The following is a 22,604-nucleotide window of genomic DNA, read 5'->3' on the forward strand; positions in this document are numbered from 1 at the left end:
ATTGTTTACCTTTCTGCAAATAAATTATTTCTAACTGCTGCAATTAAGGTGTTTTCATTGGTTACACTGTGCATGTGTCCTAAAAAAATCAGTATCTAAGGCTCTTTCTGTAACATTTCAAATGCAGAAACATACATATGTGCATACAAATAAAATCACACTATTTAACTTCAAAATCCCTTTTATGGTCTACTTACCATGAAATTAGCTTAAAATTTTTAGTAATATTCCCTATCATAATGACCCTAATAATCCAAAAACATGTAAGCAGCAGTACTTCAGATTTATCCTCCATATATTGGTTATACCAGGTAAATATGAATTTCTTGGATAAAAAAAATCAGTAAGGAAATAACATAAAAACTGACTTTTATAAAAAAATTCAGGTTAGGACTTATCAAAGACTTACGCTTATTAATGAAAACTGGGAGCATTATCAAATTTTAAAGCCAAATACCAGCAATCATTTGTGGACAATCTCTCGTGGGAGAGGGAATTGGTAAATCCATGAAAGCATATAAGGTTACAGCAATTCAGAGCTGTTCAATTTATTCTATGCTATTATTATAGTACTGCAAAGGATTAGAGAATGTGTTTTCATGACCAAAACCTAACACAAAATTTATCCCTGAAATTTAGTTTGCATGTTTTAAAATAATGATCATTTTACTCTCCTAAGTATCTGGTTTAAAGCAAATAAAGTATCATCTTAAGACCCAGTGAAATATGAAAATTTTCTAGAAACCCAAAATATAAGCCCCTTTGAAATAAGCACTATTCAATTTTACAAAGTCACCTTGTTTAAAGCAGATGATACTACAAGCAAAATTCAAAGGAGATATCATGGTTAAAAAACAAAATGAAAAAAAAAAACAAAAAACAAAAAAAAAAACAAAATGAAAAAACAAAGAGAAAAGAAAAAGCATGGATTCTGTTCAGGACAAAATGAGATCACATCAGTAAAGCACAGAACCCATTAAAAGTTAGTTTCCTCCACATTTGTATTTTGTTATAATGAATGCTGTTTGCAAAAAGCAGGACAGGGATAAGATCTCCAAAATGCCGTTACACAAAGCTTGCTGTAATAGAAAAGGACTCCTTTGTCATTTCCCTATAGAAAGCAATCTATCCTGATTTTAGAGGCCTCCAAAAAGACCAAACATCTTTCTACAAATTATAAAATTTCTATCATAAGTCCTTTCATCTAAGGGTGTAAAGCAAGTCTGTTTTACTTGTTTCTGTATTCCTGTCCCTAACAGAGTGCTAGAGGCGTGTGCATGAATGCACTCATTCATTCAATCATTTACTCACTTATTCAGCAAGTATTTACTGAAAACTAACTCCAGGCCAGATATGCGTTAGTGAGGTAAGGCACATGACAAACCAGAGGGCCTTACCTAGGGAGCTTATAGTCTAGTGAGGGAGAGACATTTATCAAACAAGTAAAAAAACAATTAAGTTCCTGTTGTGATGATGCTACAAAAAAGTTACAAAGCATGGTGAAGATATACTGGGAACTTACTATAGTAAGTTCTAGTTTCAGGAAGGAGGGGTCAAAGAAGGTCAGGAAAAGTTCCCCTGAGGAATGACATTTAAATGAGATCTGCAAATGAACTAGGAGTTGGTCAGATTTGGGAAGGGGAGAGGGTGCAGTCCCCAGGGAGATGGAACACAAAGAAAGGTTCCCAAATCAGGAAGGAACTTGCTATATAGTAACTGAAAGGTGCAGTAAATAAGAAAGGCTGGGGATAGGATGGAAAGCTGAAAAGGAGGCAAAGGATAAACTGCGAGCATTAAAAAGTAAGAAGGTAAGAGAATTTGAATATTTAAGTCATTTTAAGTCCTTTTCTCGTGTGAAATAAGTAATTTTAGGAACTGGGTCTTCATTCTATAACAGTAAGATCTACAGTCACAAGACCTGGATTATGCCTTAATCCCACCAGTCACTAGTTACATGACCTTACGTTTAACCAATCTGAACTACATACACTGTAAACAGGTACTCAATTATTTTAGCTACTGGGAATGCAGTAATACAGAGTCCTGTTCTCATGAACTTCTACCCTTAAAGACAGATGCACATGGGAAACATCCTAAGGCCTGTAAGAGATCCAAAAGCTGACACAAGGCTCCTGCAAAACCAAAACTGAGAACAAATGTGGATACTGGTGAACTACAAACTACTATAAAAATACAATTATACACATAACTCTGGGAACCCTAAATTCTTCAATGTGCTGAGATCTAAAGTGACCACAGGGTACCAGCCTGTGACTGAAAGATGATAAATACAATAAAAACCTTACTCCATCATTAAATATAGATGAATTATCCAAACTAGGATGGACCTCAGAGATGAAGAGTAATGATAGAACTGAACCCAGAACAAAAAAACTAGCATTAAATTAATTTTACTGGAGGATCCCTGGATGGCTCAGCGGTTTAACACCTGCCTATGGCTTAGGGTGTGATCCTGGAGACCCCGGATCGAGTCCCAAGTCGGGCTCCCTGCATGGAGCCTGCTTCTCCCTCTGCTTGTGTCTCTGCCTCTCTCTCTCTCTCTGTGTCTCTCATGAATAAATAAATAAAATCTTCTTTAAAAAAATAAATTAATTTTACTTATTTCCAAATTTTCCTGTAGTTCAAAAGCTCATTCCACAACCTCATAGCTGCATGCCAAAAGTTAGAGAACTCATTTCACACTTCCCTCAACAAAAAGGAAACACCTCCTGTGCTGTCTAGAAAACATGTTAACATTTTTGCTTTACCATCACTCACTCATGTTCAGTTTGAAGTCCATGTAAACTACCATTTCCGTCTATAACATAGCATGGAACCAGTTATCCCCACTGGTTCATTTGGTTAGTTGGTCTTCCTTCCTTGTGTACTGCATTACTCATGGTGCTACATTACTCTTATTCTTCCTACTTCTTTCTATAGGATCATATTCTACTTTTAAGGTCATACTAATTTCCAGACCATCTTAACTTCAGTCAAAGGGGAGCAATATGCAATATTACGATCCTAGAAAGTGTTTTTGCATTCAAAAGTCATACACTGTAGAACCTACGTTTGCAGAGTACATTCAAAAAGCAGCATATTTCAGTGGTCAACTTACATGACACTAAACCACGATTAACTACTAGCTATCAGTAGATACTGAATTACTGTATGTAAACAACACAAAGGAAATCCTCATGTCAAAAAACACACACCTAAGATTCTATGAAAGATAATATTCATAAGCTATGAATGGTCACACTAACAATTATAAAGGAGAAAACTGTGTTACAAGCATACTGCTCTCTGCTCAATAGAAAATATAAATGTGAGGCAGCCCAGGTGGCTCAGCGGTTTAGCGCCTGCCTTCAGCTCAGGGCGCGATGCTGGGGACCAGGGATCGAGTCCCACGTCCGACTGCCTGCATGGAGCCTGCTTCTCCCTCTGCCTGTGTCTCTGCCCCTCTCTCTCCTCTGTGTCTCTCATGAATAAATAAATAAAATCTTAAAAAAAATGTTTAAAAATAAAATGTAAATGTCCAATTTTTCCCATTCTTTAAATAGGATGAATTAAAAGTCATGGACTAAGCTAAGAAAAACTCACCAACACACTGGAGTCCAGAAAATGAGGGGGACAAGGAAACAGGAGTCAACAACAACAACAAAAAATGTGATGCTACTTCCAAGAAATGCAACGTACCCTCTTTTCTAGTAAAGGAGCACAGTCACCTCTCCTGATGCTTTGTGACTTGAACACAACGTAAAAAAAATAATAAAAAATAAGTCTTGTGAAAGAATTCCCACACTACCGCTGCCGGCTCTACTCAAGTGAGAGTAGCAACAGTCAGCCCTAAGGTAGGGAGGGAAAGCGGTGTATCTCTTAAATATGAGGATGGGATGTATTTTGACATTCTCCTAGGTCATTCTCTACCGTTTGAAATGTAGTCCATCGCTTAATACATCCGTAAGTCAGCTGCAACTCAGTCTTCTTTTTCAAAAAAAAAAAAAAAAAAAAAAAGTGTGTGTCCTTCCTTCATGGAGGAATTTCTCCAACTCAGAAAACACACACACACACACACACAAACTCTTCATCTCACAAAGGGCTCCTAAGAAAACCATAAAATGCGTTACTCTGCAATCTCCCCCTACTCACTTCAAAAAAACAAAACAAAACAAAACAAAAAAACACCCAACCTCCCTGCTCTTTCTGGTGAGTGGGCACCTCTGAGTCAGAAACTGGATTATATAGGGCAGCCCGGGTGGCTCAGCGGTTTGGCGCGGCCTTGAGCCCGGGGTGGGAACCTGGAGACCCGGGTTCGAGTCCCACGTCGGGCTCCCTGCGTGGAGCCTGCTTCTCCCTCTGCCTGTGTCTCTGCCTCTCTCTTTCTCTGTGTGTCTCTCTCATGCGTAAATAAATAAAAATCTTAAAAAAAAAAAAAGAAAAGAAAAAAGAAAGAAACTGGATTATGAGCGGCTTGGACTCAGACCTGTCCCCAGGTGTGTGACCTTGGGCATGTCGCCTGTCCCCTCGGCTTCTGGTCGGCGCCTGAGAACAGAGTCTCTGAAAGCACAAGGGGTGTAAAGGTACCTTGGGAACTGCCCCCCCCGGGGGTCAGAGGCAAGACCTGCCTCCGGAGAGGGGCCACGTCAGGGAACTGGACCTGAACCCGCAGAGCCCCGTCAGCCGACGGCGCACTCTTCCTCCCCAGAGGGCACAGCCGGGGTCACCCCGAGAGCCACTCCCCAGCGCCCCTCCCCGCCCCTCCTCCCCCAGCCGACCTGCAAGCGCAGGGCAGCAGCAGCAGCCACCTCTCCGCGCCCCAGGCCACACCTTCGGAGGACCCCACCCCAGGCACATCCGCCCGCTCCCTCCTCCCGGGGCACCCGAGGCCACGCTCGCCTCCCCCTCCCGCCCCCACCTGGAGGAGACTTCCTGGAGGCGTCCGGGCCCGAACCGGGCAGGCGGCGTCTACGAACCCGCTTTCCGCCGCTCGCGCCGGGGACCCTCGCTGACGCCCAGAGGGCCCCGCTCCCCGCCGCGTCCGCGCCGCCCGCCACAGCCCAGCCGACGGCCCCCGCGCGACCCCCGCGCGACCCCCGCCCTCTTCCGCGCCGCTCGGGGCTCCGCACCCCGGGACGGGGCGGCCACACCTTACCGGCAACTGAGGCACTGACTTCACTTCCCACCTTCGGAGCCCTCTTCAACTCCCGGATCAATTCACTCCGGCGACGCCGGAAGGACCCGAGAGGAACCAGGCGTTGTCCGGAATCCTGCCCGGCCGGAGTCGCGCAGGGGCCTTTCGGGACTTGTAGTCCCGCCAGCCGCCGTCGGCGGCCATTCCGACACGGGCCGGACTACGACTCCCGGCAGGCCGTGCGGTGGAGCCCAAGGCGATGGGTGGGGACAGCTCTAGCCAATAGCAGGAGAGTTCCCTGCCTTTGCGGGAGGAGGTGAGACGCGGAGAGAGGGTGTCGGAGAGGAGGAGGAAGGGCGGGGTCAGCCCTCACCTGCACCAATCAGGGTGCTGGGTCGGCCCTGCGGGCGGCTCACCCATTGTGGGGGCGGGCTGGCAGGGCCCAGGAAGGAAGGGGGTGCGGGGGGGAGGTCCTGAGGAGGGTAACGTGGGGCGGCTGAGCCGCGGACGCTGCACCGAGCGGGGAATCGCCGGGGTGGAGGGAGGGGAGGGGGGATGCGTCCAGGCCCGAGCAGCGGCTTCCCCGATCGCGGACGAGCCCCGGGCACGCCAGGCGGCGTCGGGAAGGGATCGGGTGAGCCTGGGCTTCTCGAGGAGGCGCCCGGGGCGGGGCAGGGCAGGAAGCAGCTGCAGGTGTGAGCCCGGCGCGGGGCGGGGGGGCCCGGGGAAGGGAAGCGGCCGAACAGCTGCAGAAGCGCAGGGAGCGGGGAGGCTCGGGCGCAGCCGCTTCCCGCCGCCGCCAGCCGGGGCGGCCGCAGGAGCAGCAGGGGGAGGAGCGACAGCCGCCGAATTCGCCAACTGGAGGAGCGGGAGGCGGAGCTTGGGTCCCTGTAGCAGCCCGAGGCGCAGGCTGGACTCTAGTTTCCCGGGAGAGCCCAGAGCAGGAGCTCGGGCGGAGCGGAGCGCGGTCCCGCGAGCATCGGCTCCAGCATCCCGCCAGGGGTTGCAGGTGTGTGGGAGGTAAGCGTGGGCGCCCCCTCCGCGCGGCCCGCGGCGCCCGGGAGACAGCGACTTCCAGGGGAATCCTCCGGGCGCAGCTAGGGTCTCCGACTCGGGGTAGGGACCCGGTGCGAACCCTCTTAGATGAAATCGGATGTGCATTTTGGACTTTGTAAGGGGGGGGGGGGGAAGCAAAAGGTGGCTTGATTCTGGGTATAAAGGGCGTGGTTAGTGGTCTTTGGTGTGAGTTATAGCATTAAAACTGTTCTGGGAGATGTTAAGATTGAGCGAAACCCTGCTAATTGAGGATGAGGTGGATGATATCTGGGTAGGTGCGCAGCTGGCAAAAAGAAAAAAAAAAAAGATTTTGTCATTGATACGGAATTACTTCAAAACTCTTGCACTAGGAAAATAACTTTGCATTTCTTCTTCAGTGTTTACCCTGTGCGTTGCTTTATCAGGTTGTCCTGCGACCGACCTGTTTTCCAGGGCGGTTTACCGCAGGTTCCCAAAATTGAAAGGGATTTGTATTAAGGAAGCAAATGCAGGCAGGAATAATCGAGATGACCAAACCTATCAGAAGTATAACTTTGCCCGCAATACCGTAAAACCGCTTTGATGGATGGATACTTAGCTTTCCTAACAGCGGCTCTAGGATGTTGGAACAAAGACTAGGACTCAGCCTACAGTGGGAACATATGGTGTACTTCATTGCCGCTCCTTATCCTCTCTTTTGGGGCTGGTAATTGTACATTTGGGGGAAAAAAAAAAAAAACTAAAGTACAGGAAAAAACTGTGTGAGGATCTTTCCTGTTTAGGGAGTGTGTGCTAAATGATTACCCCCAGTATGTGTTGTGACGGGTTTAGGCGTAAAACACATGTAATAGTATCATAAAATAGTAGTTTATTCTTAGTGTTAAACCATGTGCAATTTCTTCGAATGTTATCAAATACCTGTGGATGAAAATACGGTCTTAATACTAGGTATAGGTGAAAGTCACACCTCCCTTTGTGTAACTATCACAAAACTGCAGCCTTTTTGTTTTTTTTTTTTTTGTTTTTGTTTTTTTTTTTTAGAAAAGTGTGTAAATAGCTATTTTTCCTTTTGTTACAGAGGTCTTTCAGATTACATGGCTTTTAATCATAGTAGCATATTGCAGCACATTTTGCTCTGAAATGCTTTCATTGTGACAGTTGTGTACTCCCGGGTCTGGGCGAATAATCTGGGGTTTTTGTTTTTTTTTTTTTTTTTTTTTTCTACCTAGGATCAATACAATGGAGAAATTACCTTTTATTTTCGTGTTTGCATGCTTTCCTCATTTACTTAGGATTTTCGGATTTTATTTTTGTGACACACACAAAATTCCTTTTTGAAAAGAAATGGCCAGAAGGAATTCTGTTCACAGGTTAAAGTTCTATCCTACTGAGTGCTACTTACTGATAAGCCTAAATGACTTATCAGTGTATTTACTCCTCCCCTCCAGCACCCCCTGCCACATTCTTACACACCAGAGAAATATATAGATGGACAGATCTTAGAGAAACAGCTGCTTTTAGATTGTCCCCGAGCAGATCAGGTATTAGAAGCAGCAGAGAGCTTAGAAGAAAGAAAAAGCAATAGCAGCCACTAAACTTAGCCATGATAAGGATCTGAGATTATCTTTGCTGTATCACAGGAGAGCCTATTAATCCACATAGCTGATGAGACCCTATGTAAATGATCTTAGGAGGAAAAAAAAAAATGGATACTAGAGTATTGTGAGGCTTGGAAAAGATTGTTTTTACCCTTGCTATTTATGATAAAGTAGATTGTTCTGAGTCAGGGTCTTAGCATCTTCCTTAGTCTCTGGCACTGATTGATTTTGTAAAATTGAACACTTGCTGTCACTAATTTATTTACCCTGTATAACAATAATAATAATACTGGGAATATTGAGAATCAGTTAATAAGGAGCTGGGATAGAAAAAATATCAAAACAGTTGAAATTCAGATGTACTTTGAATTAGAACTATCTCTGGGTCCTCTGCTGTGAGGTATCATAGAGTCTCATTAGGAGTGGGATGAGTTTGTAGTATTAAAGTACTGGATTTTTTTTTGCCTGCTTCCAAGATTTGAATACCCTTTAATTTGTCACTGAAAAGAGATTGGGTTCCTGTATCATTTGGGAGTAAGACCATGTTTTTTTATAAGGGAGAAAATCCTTAGCAATGTATAGTACTTGGGTATTTGTTACCTTGAGCTTGTGTCAAGAGATTTTAAATTGATATTCACATTAAATCTCAGATAATCTAAAGACTTCTTGACTGTATGATGTTATTGGTGTCAAGATGATTCTTTATGTGACAGTTTATAATTTTATGTAAAGCACTACCTAGGTTAAAGCATATTATTTATTCTGCTCTTGATTTTTACTACTTGCGTATAGCTATTAGCATATGATATGATGAGAAAGAAAAACCAACAGAGTGCAGAATGTCTCTCTGGAACGAACAATGCTCTGGGGATCACTGTTCTTTAGCCAAAAGACTTCGTTAATTTCAAATTACAGTATATTTTGAACTTTTTTAAAATTCCAAATTCTGACTGTAAACTTACTGAGTGAAAATAATTGAGTAGCATGGATTTCTCTTTCTAACAGGAGGATTCACTGATGCATGCAGCACAAAAAGAACAAGACTTAAAGGTTCAAGATCAAATGGTTTTGATGTGTTGGGAAGGTGATTAATAGAAGGGGATAAATATGAAAAGTACCATTTGATAAACAGTTTGAGAAACTGTCCTTAGCAAGAGAGAAAAGAGATTCCATCTGTTTTGTTAAATGCCTATAAGTGGTTCCCTGGGTTTTCCCCCCCCAATCATTTCCAGAAGCTTAATACCCATAGTGAGAAACAGTACTTTCCTATATTGTCCTTTTAAACAGGAGTCAGACTGACATTATTTCATTAGATTTTGAGTAATCATGGGTTATTAAAACAAAGCAAAAAAAGATCTTCTGCTCATACATTCACTTCTAAGTGAATGAACTATTTGGACATAATATTAAAAAACAAGTAAAAACCTAAAAGGGGTTTCCCCACCTTAGTAACAGAGATTCTTGAATCAGACCCTACAGAGGAGCAAGAACACCGCCCCCCCTCCTTTTTACAGCAAACTTCCAAGGGTTAAGTACTGCTTTGGGGGATCAGGATTAATTATTATACAAAGGTAGGGATTTGTTTTTGTTTTGTTTTCAGTCTTCTGATGTTTTCGAAATTTAGTGCTTGAAGTTCAGTAAGTGTGTTTAAATAACTAGATTATTAGCTCCTGGAGACAACATACCTCTTTCCTATCTCCTGCTTATTCTGAGCATCCTCTCTGCTCAACATGAAGAAGTGGCCCTATAACCGCTTACTGAATTAAAACTACTAAGATGTTTTTAATGTACACATTGAGACATTTTGCATTTTGATAGACAAGAGTTAAGTTGACCTCACAGAATAATTACTATACATTAGGCTTTCTGAGAATGTCTTTGTGCTGGTTGGCCTTTGCAAAAATGTCCATTGGGCCCAATTTCATTCACATTGTGTGAGCTGCAAAGAGTGATGTACAATTTTGTGTGCCAACATTTCTAAATTCATCCCAGAGATAGGGAATACGGATGAGGGGAAAGGGCTCTCTGATTGGTGGCAAACAAGGTCTGCATTTTCTAGCCAGGGAACCCTATGACTCAGTACCCTTTTACCTGAGTAAGGTACCTTTGTTGAAGCTTATTCATGAAACACATATTTCATTCTGTAAAAAGCGAATTTGTTCTTCCATTTTTCTTATCATTTCTTAAAAAAACAAAAACAAAAAACAAGAAAGGAAGGCAGACTATATTTAAACACATGTGGAGCTGGGCATTTATTGTCTTTTGCATTCAGCCTTCCAGAAACAAATTAACCTGATTAGTGTTAGAATGAAGAATTCAAATGCGATTGTCCTTTCATTATTATAAGACCTGGAGAATTCGAGTTAATTACAAATGGTTTTTTAGTAGTAAATTTAATAATAGCAGATATTTAACTGCCTTTTCTTTACTTTTTAAACATCTTTCCAGCATGCAAACAGATACAGATTGGCTTAGAATCGATGATTAGCCTTCATTCTTCATGTTGCTTCGGCATTACTCTTCATGCTTAGCATTGTGCCTTGTATAGAGTTAGCTGAGTTCATAACTGTCTTCTTCACAAGATGCTTAGTAACTTCAGAACTGAGCTTCATTTGCCTTTCTATTTAAGAGCCTTATAGAAAGTCTGTACTTGGTAACAATTGGTTTAATATTTGACAACCTATAATGAAACACTGTTTTACATTTTTCACAAACAGCTACAACTAGAAAAGTGATTTTTTTCTTAGACAACTGTTTTAGCACCAAATGCAGCCCTTTGCCCACAACAGTTGCTTAAATAGAGCTAAATATAAATATTGGTGTCTACTATTGACTTTGTGAATGAATAGAGCAAACATTGCTATCAATTGCAACCTTACATATGAGTATACTTTAGATATAAAGTTATTAATTGGATCCCTTTTGGAGTTTGGTCTCTCTTTGCCTCTAAAATTTTGCTGACTTAAAGATATACCTTTAAGTAACATTCCCCACACACTCATACATACTTTCTATTTTCTATGACTTTTCTTTCTTGACACAGAAATAGAGACTTAGAGGAAAACAGATAAATGTAATATGAGGCTTTATTGTAACTAATATTTTTAACTGGTCTTAGGTGTTCAGTTTTTAGTGAAATGGTTGCATCCGGAGGCCTGCTTCAGGCTTATTAAACCTAAATTATACAGGCATTTGTCATCTTTGAGCAAGCATGGGGGAGGGATGAATTCTGAGATTTGGCATTAACAGTGCTCAGTGCTAGCCTTCTGTACTTCATAGCTGCTGAAGTGTGCATGGTACCTCCAGCTCCAGCCATTGCTTCAAGACCTCCTCCTGGTTCTGCCTAGGAAAGGAGCCTTCTGAGCTCCTCACCACTCCTAATTTAGTGTGGGAAGGAAGGCAGATGGAATTTATTTTGATTTAATAATCTCATTTTCCTAAGTGTACTGTTTTTTCCAGATCTATCTCATATCAGAGTTGTCAATAACAGTAACTCGAGTGTCACAAAGTGATATCTATTGCACAATCTAGCAATTTAATGAGCACCTAACAACTTCAAATCCATTTCCCTCCTAGCAGCTTGGCTTCTTTTAAATGGGCCCGGAACAGCTCACTGCAGTGCTTTTGATATGTTGCCCACTTTGGATTGCTTCTGTTATTTTCTTGATGACCTAAATTTTGCTTTGAAAAACTAACTAGTTTTATTTAAGGTCTTTAACCCTATGTAACTTGAAGAATTAATAAACTTTATTGTTTTTCCACCTTTTAGTAATGTGCTATAAACACTGTATTATGATGTATAATTTTGCCATTCATTTAATTGTTGAGTACTTCACAAAGCAATCTAAAATCATTGAAGCAATTAATGTTTTTTAGATATAATCAGCCGTCCAGTTAAGAAACTGTACAAAATATCCTAAATTCCTTACATATATTAAATCACTTGTTTTATGTTCAAAGCAGATTAAATGATTAAATTGTATTTTATATCATAAGTCATTTGACATATAATACTGGATATAATTTTGATAACACCAGTATCCTTACAGCCACATAACGATGGTATATAATTTTTGTTTTTGCTAAATCAGGGAACTTTTTAAAAATTATACTAAAATGACAATAACCTAAAATTATAAAGGCCTAATAATTCATGTTTTTTTATCATAAGAGCAGATTTAGCTAATAATTACTAATGTAAAGTTAAACATTTTACAGAAGAAATCTTACTACCAAGATTATCTAAAACAGCAAATTCTCACTTATATTATACGGCCCCAGAATAATTGACAATTAAAAAATAGTTTTATAGTATGTGTCAGTTAGAAATGCTTTCAGGTTCCAGTTTTACATACAATAACATAAAACAATAGGGATTTATTATTCCAAAACAAGAAGTCTAAAAGAAGTTGTTTACTTTTGGTTTAGAGGCTCAATGTTGTAAGGGTTTTATCCTCATGTCCTTTCTCGTGCTTGCTACAAGATGGATATTCCTGGTGATCCAAATAACATATTCTAGTTCAGGGCGGGAAGGATAAGGAATGACTGTACCACTCAAGTCTTTCTCTTTTAAGCAAGAAATAATAGCTTTCCCAACAGCCTCCTCTTACAAATGTCTCCTGTGGATCTACTATTCCCTAGCTTCTGGGTGGCCCTAGCTTTAAGGGAAGCTAGAGTATCAATGACTTTGGGCTTTTGTGGTGGGTAAAGTAGGCAAAAAGTAACTTGAAAATGGGGGTAACCAGTCGATAGTTTCAACTGTTGTCTGATAATTAAAATTATATTAATTTTAAATTGTACTTCCTCTCATCCTGACTTCTGCCTCATGCTTATTTGTTGTTTTCCACCCAGGTTAGAAAATGCTAACCTTCTTAAACCTAAGTTTTCACTTCTATGACTACCAAATTTCAAGTCTCTGAGCGAAGGCATTCATCAGAGACCGATGATATCTCTGGTTAAAGGTCATCTGGCCCATACCACGTTTAATACTTGACCTATACTTTTTATTACAGACAATAATACCCGAAAGGATGATTCTGTTATAAATCTGCTTTAAAACTCAAGGTATCAAAGAATCTCCAAGTAGACTGCATTTGAGACTACAGATAGAATACAAACGAAAGAACAATTGGATATTTGATTCCTTTTAGAGATTCGTTTAGCTGCCTATAAAAGGAAAACATGCCATTGTTTCATAGAGAGGAGCTCACTCTAAAAAAAATGTAATCCTGGAAAATGGTGTTATTACTCATTCCGAAAATGTGAAAAATATTACTGACATCCATTCAGTAATTATTACCTAAATTTTGACTAGTTCTTACAAGGACACATCTTTGACTTACGGTTTTGATAACCAGTGATTCCTTGAGGTTAGGAAAGTCTGAGGAAAAAGTTGAAAATAAGAAAATGGAAACAAATACATACTTTTTCAACATAAAAACTTCTCCTAATCAGAGATATTAAACTACTTTTACAATTTGTAGTATGGGTTTGGGTACCTTAGAGAGATAGAACAAAATATATTAAGTCATTTACTCCTTGGCATAATCTTTTAATACAGTAAATAAAAGAAGACACAGTTATATAAAAACACATTTACATAAAAATATGTGACTTAAAACTGGTATTACAACAGCTGCTATAGTAGAAGTCCAGAAGCAGAAGAAATTGATCTAATGTGGCAGTCGGGATGGCTCTGAGAAAGAAGGGCAGTGTGGGGTGTTGGTTAGGAGCACAAGGTGGCATACTGTGCCTACAGGCACACTACTTTTTTTATAAATCAAATTCTGTTGAAACACAGCTATGCCCATCATTTACATATCATGAAGATTGTTTTCTTGATACAACAGCAGAATTGAGTCATTGTGACAAAGACCACAGGGCCCAGAGCCTAAACTATTTCCTATGTGGCCCTTTTAAAAGTTTGTCAACCATTAGTTAAAGAATGTGGGCTCTGCAGTCCAACAAAACTGGATTCAAATTTGGTTTTGTAAACTGTAACTTGACTCAAAGGCTATTTATGTTGGTATAATGAGATTTCATACAAAGTGCATTGCAGAATATCTGGCATGTTCATAAATGTTATTTTATTAAATGATAGATTTTATTTTGTTATGATTTATTATTTTAAGTGAACTATAACTTAATTCAAATGAAAACTAAAAACTCTAAATTTAAGTACATCCTGCTTCTAAAATAAATGTTCAGGAAACTGGAAATGGTATCATCTAATTGTAAAAAATTTTCAAGTGTTGCACAAAATATTGTATAGGTATAATGAGAATGACATAAAAGTGAAACAGCCTCAATATATGGAAAAGTAAAGTGCAAACTTTAAAATACAATTAAGAGAGGTGCCTGGGTGGCTCAGTCGGTTGAGTGTCTGAGGCTCAGGTCATGAACCCAGAGTCCCTGGATCAAAACCTGCATCGGGCTCCCTGCTCAGCAGAGAGCCTGCTTCTCCCTCTCCCTCTGCTCGTTCTCCCACTCGTGCTCTCTCTCACTCACTCTCTGTCTCTCAAATAAATAAATAAATAAAACCTTTAAAAAAATACATTTAAGAATGAACACCATAGAGATGCCTCAGTGGCTCTGTGGTTGAGCATCTGCCTTTGGCTCAGGGCATGATCCCAGGGTCTGGGATCAAGTCCCACATCAGACTCCTTGCAGGGAGCCTACCTCTCCCTCTGCCTATGTCTCTGTCCTTTCTCTTTTTTTAAAAAAAAGGATATGAACAACATAGTAAATATTGTAGGAAGCCATGTCAGTCAATTAAGAAAGAAGCTAAGAGACTTCGAATTTAGAAGAAAGTGTATTTAAAAGTGAATAGTCAAAAAAAAAAAAGTGAATATTCTAAAGAAGAGACATCACTACCAATCTTGTAGGAATAAAAGATTATTCAGGAATACTATGATAAATTACATGGTATTAATTATATAACCGAGATGAAATGGGCAAATTACTACCAAAACAGGAAAAAAAAAGAAAGAAAATATAAATATATACTCAGAAATCCTCAACAAAATACTGGCAAATCAAATCTGGCAACAAATAAAAATTATGTACCAAAATCAAGTAGGATTCATTCCAGGAATGCAAGGTTGGTTTAATATGAAAATCAATCAGTGTTATGTACCACATCAATAGAAGAAAAAGCACATCATTTAACACATTTTCATGATGAAAATACTTAAACTAGGAATAGAAAATCTCCTCACCTAATAAAGGATATATGCAAAACGCAACAGCTAATACCATTTTTAATGGTGAAAGAATGAATATTTTACTTTATGATCAAGAATAAGAAGGATGTTTGCTCTCACCTTCTAGTCAACATTGTGCTAGAGATTCTGGCCAGGGTAATGAGGCAAGAAAAAGAAATAAAAACATCCAGATTGGAAAGGGAGAAGTAAATCTATATTCACCGACAAAATGGTCTTACATATAGACAACTCTAGAAAGGCCATACACACACACACAAGACAATTAAAACTAATAAGTTCAGCAAAGTTGCAGGATATAAGATAAAGACATCAATTGTATTTTTATATACCAGCAAAGAACATCCAAAAACAAAGTTAAGAAAAATAAAATAGCATCAAAACATATTAAATACTTTGGAAGTACAAGACTTATACACCAAAAACATAAAACGATGTACAAAATATCACTAAAAGAGATTTTAAAAGACCGAAATAAATTGAAAAATATCTTCTGTTTATGGGTTGAAACACTCAGTATTGTTAAGATGGTGCTATTTCCCAAATCTGTAGATCCAATGAATAAAATTAGATCTTTTTTGAAAAAATTGACAAGGTGATTTTAAAATTTATGTGAAAATGCAGTGTACCCAAACATGTATTTATTAGTGGAGCAGTATTGAGAGTCCAGAAACAAACCCTTATATTTGTTGTCAATTGATGTATGACAAGAGATAGTCTTCAACAAATAATACTGAAACAACTGGGGATGCATGGGTGGCTCAGCAGTTGAGTGTCTACCTTCAGCTCAGGGCAAGATCCTGGGATCACATCAGGCTCCCCACGGGGAGCCTCTGCCTGTGTCTCTGCCTCTTTTTTTCTTTTCTTATTCTCATGAATAAATAAATAAATCTTAAAAAAAAAAAAAAAAAAACTGGACATCCACCTGCAAAGAATAAAATTGGGTCCACCTCACACCATGTACAAAAACTGACTCAAAATGGATCACAGGCCTAAACATGAGCTAAAATTATAAAATACTTCAAAGAAAACATAGGAGCAAATTGTCATCACCTTGCATTAGTCAATGGTTTCTTAGATGTGACAAAAGAAAATACAGATTGAACTTCATCAAATTTAAAACTTTTGTGATTTAGGGATCCCTGGGTGGCGCAGCGGTTTGGCGCCTGCCTTTGGCCCAGGGCGCGATCCTGGAGACCCGGGATCGAATCCCACATCGGGCTCCCGGTGCATGGAGCCTGCTTCTCCCTCTGCCTGTGTCTCTGCCTCTCTCTCTCTCTGTGACTATCATGAATAAATAAATAAAATCTTTTAAAAAATAAATAAATAAATAAATAAAACTTTTGTGATTTAAAAGACAAAATGAGAAGACAAACCACAGAAAGGGCTTAAATATTTGTAAATCAAATATTTGGGAAGAGATAGCCAAGGACATAAAGAACTTTTTTTTTTTTTTATGATTCAAAAATAAAAAAGTCAAAGTAAGCAAAAGATTTGAATAGATACTTCTTTCTGAATAAGATATGCAGATGCCCAATAAGCAAATGAAAGGATACATAATATTGGTCACTAGGGAGAGGGAAATCAAAAACTACAATGAGATACTACTTCATATCCATTAGATAGTAAAATAGAAAAGAGTAACAAGTCCTAGGATGTGGAGAAAATTAAACCTTCATAAATTCTGGTGGAAATACAAAGCGGTGCAGCCACATTGAGAAACAATTTAGCCAGTACTCAAAATGTCAACCATATAGTTAGTATATGACCTATTAATTAAGTTCTAGGCATATGCCTATAGAATTGAAAAAAATAGGTCCAATGAAAACCTGTACACAAATGTTACATAGAAGCATTATTAATAGTCAAAAAGCAGTGTAAAAGGGTGCCTGGGTGGCTCAGTCAGTTAAGTGTTGATTCTTGATTTCAGCTCAGGTCATGATATCAGGTGTTGTGAGATGGAGTCCCGTGTTGGGCTTTGTGCTGGGAGTGGAACCTGCTTAAGAATCTCTGTCTCCTTGGGATACCTGGATGGCTCAGCAGTTGAGCATCTATCTGCCTTTGGCTCAAGGCATGATCCCGGGGGCCTGGGATCTAGTTCCGCATCCTGCTCCCCGCAAGGAGCCTGCTTCTCCCTCTGCCTATGTTTCTGCTTCTCTCTCTCTCTCTGTCTCTCATGAATAAATAAATAAAATATTTTAAAAAAAATTCTCTCCTCGCTCTTCCCCTCCCCCTTCTAAAAACTAAAAGGCGCTCAATGAATGAATAAAATGTATAGCCAAACAATGGGATATTATTTGACCATAAAAAGGAATGAAGAACTGAAAGATGCTACAATGTGAATGTCTCTTGAAAACAGTCGGCTAAAAAAAAAAGACACAACAGGCTATGTTTTCTATAAAATATTCAGAATAGGCAAATCCATAAAGACAAAATAGGTTAATACCAAGGGACATAGGAAATGTAGGATCAGTTCTAATGGTTATAAGGTTTCTTTCTGGGATGATGAAATGTTCCAAAAATAAATAGTGGTGATGGTACAGCTTAATGAATATATTAAAACCCATTGAACTATATACTTTAAAAATGTGCATGTAAAACTGTGAGTATAGTTAACCCTTGAGCAACACAAGTTTGAACTGTACAGGTTCACTTACAGGTCTTTTTGATAAATATAGTACTACAAATATATTTTCCTTCTGATTTTCTTAATATATTCTTTTTCTAGGTTTATTGAAAGAATACGGTATATAAATATATACAAAGTTTGTATTAATCGACTGTTTAAGTTATCCGTAAGGCTTTTGAACAACAGTAGACTATTTGTAGTTAAGTTTTGGAGGAGTCAGAAGTTATACACAGATTTTCAACCGTACAGAGGTCAGAATCCCTAACTTTCACATTGTTCATAGGCCAACTGTATATATTATAAAATTGAAAAAAATATATATAGGGAAGAGTTATGGAAGATTGAATTATAAGGAACCCAGTCTTGCAGACAAAATAGAAGGAAATAGTCTCATCTTACATAATTTTGTCACAGAACACCAGGTGAAATTAGCAAATAGAGACGAAGGTCTAGCCATACTTTGTTAAAGTTGTTTTTTCATTTGTTAATTTTTATTTTAAAATGAAGAGGAAGGAGAACCTAAAGAACTGCAAGTAAAAACAAAGGAGTGGAAATCATCTTGTCATTAGATTTGTCTTCTGCAGCATTTAGTAATGGGAGGCAGTAGACCACTGTGTACAGAAATGCAATGGAATACATTTATGATTCAAAACTGCTTATCCAGCTGGGTTGTGATTCAATGTTCATGAGAACAAAAAAACAATCTTTTAGTCATACAAAGACACACATACCACCATCACCACCAACAACAAAAAATGCATACATACTTGCCAAATAATGATAAGAATTCAAGATTGGGACTATGAAATAATGAAACAAATGACATTTATATAGTTGCTACTATTGTTTTAAAACAAGATGTTAAAATTAATTCTTATGAAATAAGATTCCTATAGTAGGAAAAAGTTAATAATTGTATTCTGGATCAAATACTTCAGATCACTTCAAAAACTCAGGAGGCTATATGAGAAAGTGTATTAAATGCCTTATTGTATACATCATGGATTCAGTAGATGTTTTTTTCTTCACATTCATAGAAAATATATATTTCAGAACATAGGAAAGGAACACGATCAATGCAAAGAGAAAAAGATAAGCATGACAAAGTGCTAAACACTTATATTAAAATTACCAATAGATTTAGTCTTTTATTGAAAGATAGAAATTACCATGCTGGGTGAAAAACAAAATCAAACTATTTGTTTTTAAAAGAGACAAGACTAGGCAAAATGCTACCAGTTTAAAGTCAAAAGATGGCAAAACAGTAATAGACAAAAATTAATTTAAAAATTCAACGTGGCCATATTTTTAAAACAAGACAATTCAAGGCAAGGGTTTTAATTTGGTGGAAAAGGGTATTTTATATTGGTAAAGATGTGATTCCTACTGAACATTTAATAGCCATGACATGAGCCTATTTGTACTGATTGTGTAGAATTAAAATACATAAAACAATCTAGAAATGAAAGTATGGGTTTGGTATCAGATCTGGATTCAAGGGAAATGAGTGAATAAACGTATAAAAAATAAAAAGAGGACAGAAATGGACTTGGGAAGAAGCAGAAGCAAGTTGCGGACCCAGAGATGGCAGTAATGATGATGGAAATTCAGGGGAAATTTGGGGAACACAGCAGTGTTTATCCTGTGTGTTATAGCTATGGTACAGAGATTACAAAACAAGTCGGAAGTCAGCCCACAGGTAAGTTGTGTGTGTGTGTGTGTGTGTGTGTGTGTGTTTACTGTATTTAAATACCAGTTTTCCATAATCACCACCATTTCTCTTCTGTCTTATATGGAGCTGCTTAGGGTCATTTACCTTGTGCCCCTCACCTCTTGTAGGCATTTCAATTTGTGACCCCTGGAATGAGGTAAGGGGAGTGGCTAAGGAAGAATGACAAGAAAGAAAGAATGACTATTCATGAGTCTGAATAATTGTTCAAAAAGTAACAATTGCTTGCCCTTAAAAATGGTTAAGATGGGAGGATTTTAATATGCTCTTTACCACGTTAAACTATAAATTCAGAAACCTAAAAAGATAGTTAACAATTACGAATCTACTGAAGTATTTAAATCTGTTTGTCTTAAGGGAATTGTATTTATTCATCCTCATTCAGTTTAGTTCATATTTATAAAAAGTAATGGCTTATTGAGACATCGATACTATGTAAAAATTTCCTTTTGCCTTTAGAGCAAAGAAGTCAATTTTAATTAAAATACTATCTCATTTCCTCTCTTTTCAGTCCTAAAATATTGTGGTTGCTCTAGCTTATGCTCATATCACCTTCCTTTTATGTCACCTTAATTGGAAAATTTTAGTTTTTGGTTTGATACCTGCTTCTTAAGTGCCACAAAACATGTATTTATGTGCTTCACCCTTATAGAAACATAACGTTCATCTAGCTAACTAGCATGAATGATCAATCCATCACTGAGAATCAGTAACAATATATAATAAACCAGAGTAATTACTGTCTTCATACAAGTAAAGGCAAGCATTTGATTGTAAGGCTGACAACTTAAAACCACAAGTTTCTCTTTATGTATTTGTTTAATAGTACAGCAGCTGATATTTTAAGAAATGTTTTCTTCTTTCTCCCCATCAGAATAAGTTGTAAATGAAAACCTTTAACAGGAAGATCTCATTTATCAAATGGACCCAGAATTCCTACCAAAACACCAAACCTCAGAACCTATGAAGTAAGCTTCATGACCCAGCCAAATGTGTTGCTGTGAAAGTCACTTTATTTATTTGTTAGGCCCTTAAGCCCTATTCAGAGCCTGTTTACTTCCAATAAACTGTTTAAATGACTGTTTACTATTTAATTTTTATGTATAGACAGATTAACAATGAATCAATGGTGTAAACCCTCTCAGTGATATAAATGAGAGGGGAAAAAAAAAAACTAAAACTAAGAAAGTGCAGTTGTCAGAAGTGTCACATGCCTTGACAACTCAGTGAAGAGATTTTTTCTTAAGCCAGACGGAAAATTGGAGACGTGTGAAATCGCAAGTGCTTACCCTGCTGAATGCACTTACCAGGGAATACCATTACTGGGGTTATCAAGAATATGGGGATAGGTTGTCAGTGGCATTTTCAGGCTGTCAGCTTGATTGTCAGGGTAGAACTAATTGGTAAGTGGTAAGTAGCATTAGCCTGTATGATTTGTTTTCATGTCTTTTGCCATTTCTAAGGTAATAGAGGAGCCTCTGATGTAAGATTACTTCTCACATATGAAAGGGCAACATTTTAGAACTGTATCCTATCCCATGATTTAAATGGATTTTGTTGCAAATTGTGTTTGTATTAGGTTGAACTTCATGAAGTTGCCAAGTGTTGACTGTTTTTGACCTACCAAAGAGAAAAAAAAAAAAAAAAAAAACCCTATTCACACGGTTCAACCTAATACATCAGCTATTCCAGCCTACCTAGTACTGTTCCAAACTGGAATGTGTTGGTCAAGAGAGACTAAAATATAATTTTGTTTCTAGGTGAGTAATAAACATGCCTTGAGTCCCTTTTGCCAGGCCCTCTTCTCACCTGGATGATAATTTTCTCTCTTTCACCTCCCAAGTCTTGTACATAATGGAATTTCCTAGAGCTTGGCCCTAGGCCATCTCCCCCACACTCCCCAGGAAATCTCATCCATCCTGATAGTCTTATAATGCTGACAATTCCCAAATATATCTCTGTCCCAGACCTGTACTCTAAACTCTGACCTTGTTAATCTGACAGCTTCCCTAACTCCCAAAGTGGATGTCATGTAGGCATCTCAGAATTATCTAACCAAAGCAAATTCCTTATGACTTCTTACCCCTCTCTGGTTTTGGTCCAACCTTCTCCATCTGGAGAAGGGTACTCTCACCCACCCAAGTGGTCTAGGAGAACCCCAGAAGCCATCTTTCCTTTCTGTTACCTATGTCTCCTGTCTAGTCTCTCTCTTAATAAGAATGTCCAGAATTGGTCTGCTCCTTTTTCTACCTACATCAATACAGCTACTATCTCCTTTCACCTAGATTGTTGTAATAACCACTCAATTTGTCTTTAGGCTTCTACTCTGGACTCCCTATAGTCCATCCTATAAACCTCAGCTTCTTAAATTGTTATAGATTTCGGAGGAAACACAACATCCTTTCTACCTACAAGCCCATATTATGATCTAGCCTCTTGCTACTGAAGCTGGCCTCCTCTTTTCCCTTTTGTTCACTGTTTTCTTTCCATTCAACAGTCACAAAGCTCTTTCCTGCCCTCGGGCCTTCATGTTATTCCCTCTGTCTGGAATACTGCTTCCCTCTTTAAAACTCTGATTTACCTTCAGCTCTCAGCCTCATCGCTCAGAGAGGCCTACCCTGATCCCCTCTCCAATATGATGTAAGCCCCCGTGAGTCTTTCATATAGCACAGTATGTTTTATTCATTGCACTTAACACAGTTTGCAATTCGGTATTTCCATGTATGTTTCTTTGGTTGGTGTTAACCCGAAGAGGCAGGGCCTTGTCTGCTATGTTCACCACTGTGAGGGCCCAGAACATAGTACATGCTACCTGCTTAAGGTGAAAAACAATCTGTCTTGGATGTTTGTCCTTGAAGAAGACCAGATTGTTCAGAAGAGGTTGTGCTATGACAGCCTTCTGGAAGTACGGTATATGGACTTGGAACATGGGCTGCTCCCAGATCTCGTCTTCATTTCCTGTGAGTTAACAAAACTTCTCTGAGGCCCTGAATTGTAAGCTTTTGAAAGCAGATACTTTCTCTTGTTCACTACTGTGTCCCCAACAGCTAGAAAAGTGCTTGGTAAATAGTAGACGCTTAATAAATATTTGTTGAATGAATGAACTGTTCCTTCGTTTGTAGTTCTTGCCTCATGACACTGAGGGGTTTAATTTAAAAGAAAAAAAAAAAAAAGGAAAAACATAGTAAGTGCCTAGTATATAGCAGGTACTCAATAAATGCCAGAAAACCTAATGTCTTCTTCAAAATGTAATTCTGAT

General features: G+C 38.8%; 2 protein-coding genes across 5 annotated transcripts in view; one reads left to right on the forward strand and one right to left on the reverse strand.

The window, feature by feature from the left end:
* Positions 1 to 5,313, reverse strand: part of PDCD10 (programmed cell death 10) — a 41,999-nt gene extending 36,686 nt beyond the window's left edge. The window contains exon 1 of the mRNA XM_038583812.1: positions 5,156 to 5,313. The gene's annotated coding sequence lies outside the window, so the exon portion shown is untranslated. The remainder of the gene's footprint in view (positions 1 to 5,155) is intronic.
* A 316-nt stretch (positions 5,314 to 5,629) lies between these two features.
* SERPINI1 (serpin family I member 1) overlaps positions 5,630 to 22,604 on the forward strand; it is a 76,025-nt gene continuing 59,050 nt past the window's right edge. Inside the window, exons 1-3 of one of the 4 annotated variants that reach the window (XM_038583811.1) lie at positions 5,915 to 6,154; positions 20,220 to 20,313; positions 20,925 to 21,105. Coding sequence is in view for 1 of the 4 variants with exons in the window: in XM_038583808.1 (XP_038439736.1) it covers positions 5,690 to 5,768 (79 nt within the window). In the remaining 3 variants the exon portion in view is untranslated. Of the gene's footprint in view, positions 5,769 to 5,914; positions 6,155 to 20,219; positions 20,314 to 20,924; positions 21,106 to 22,604 lie in introns of those variants that run through there. The other 3 variants (XM_038583810.1, XM_038583808.1, XM_038583809.1) reach the window with 3 other exon arrangements.

The sequence above is a fragment of the Canis lupus genome, chromosome 34 (assembly GCF_011100685.1).
Source record: "Canis lupus familiaris isolate Mischka breed German Shepherd chromosome 34, alternate assembly UU_Cfam_GSD_1.0, whole genome shotgun sequence".
Taxonomy (NCBI): domain Eukaryota; kingdom Metazoa; phylum Chordata; class Mammalia; order Carnivora; family Canidae; genus Canis; species Canis lupus.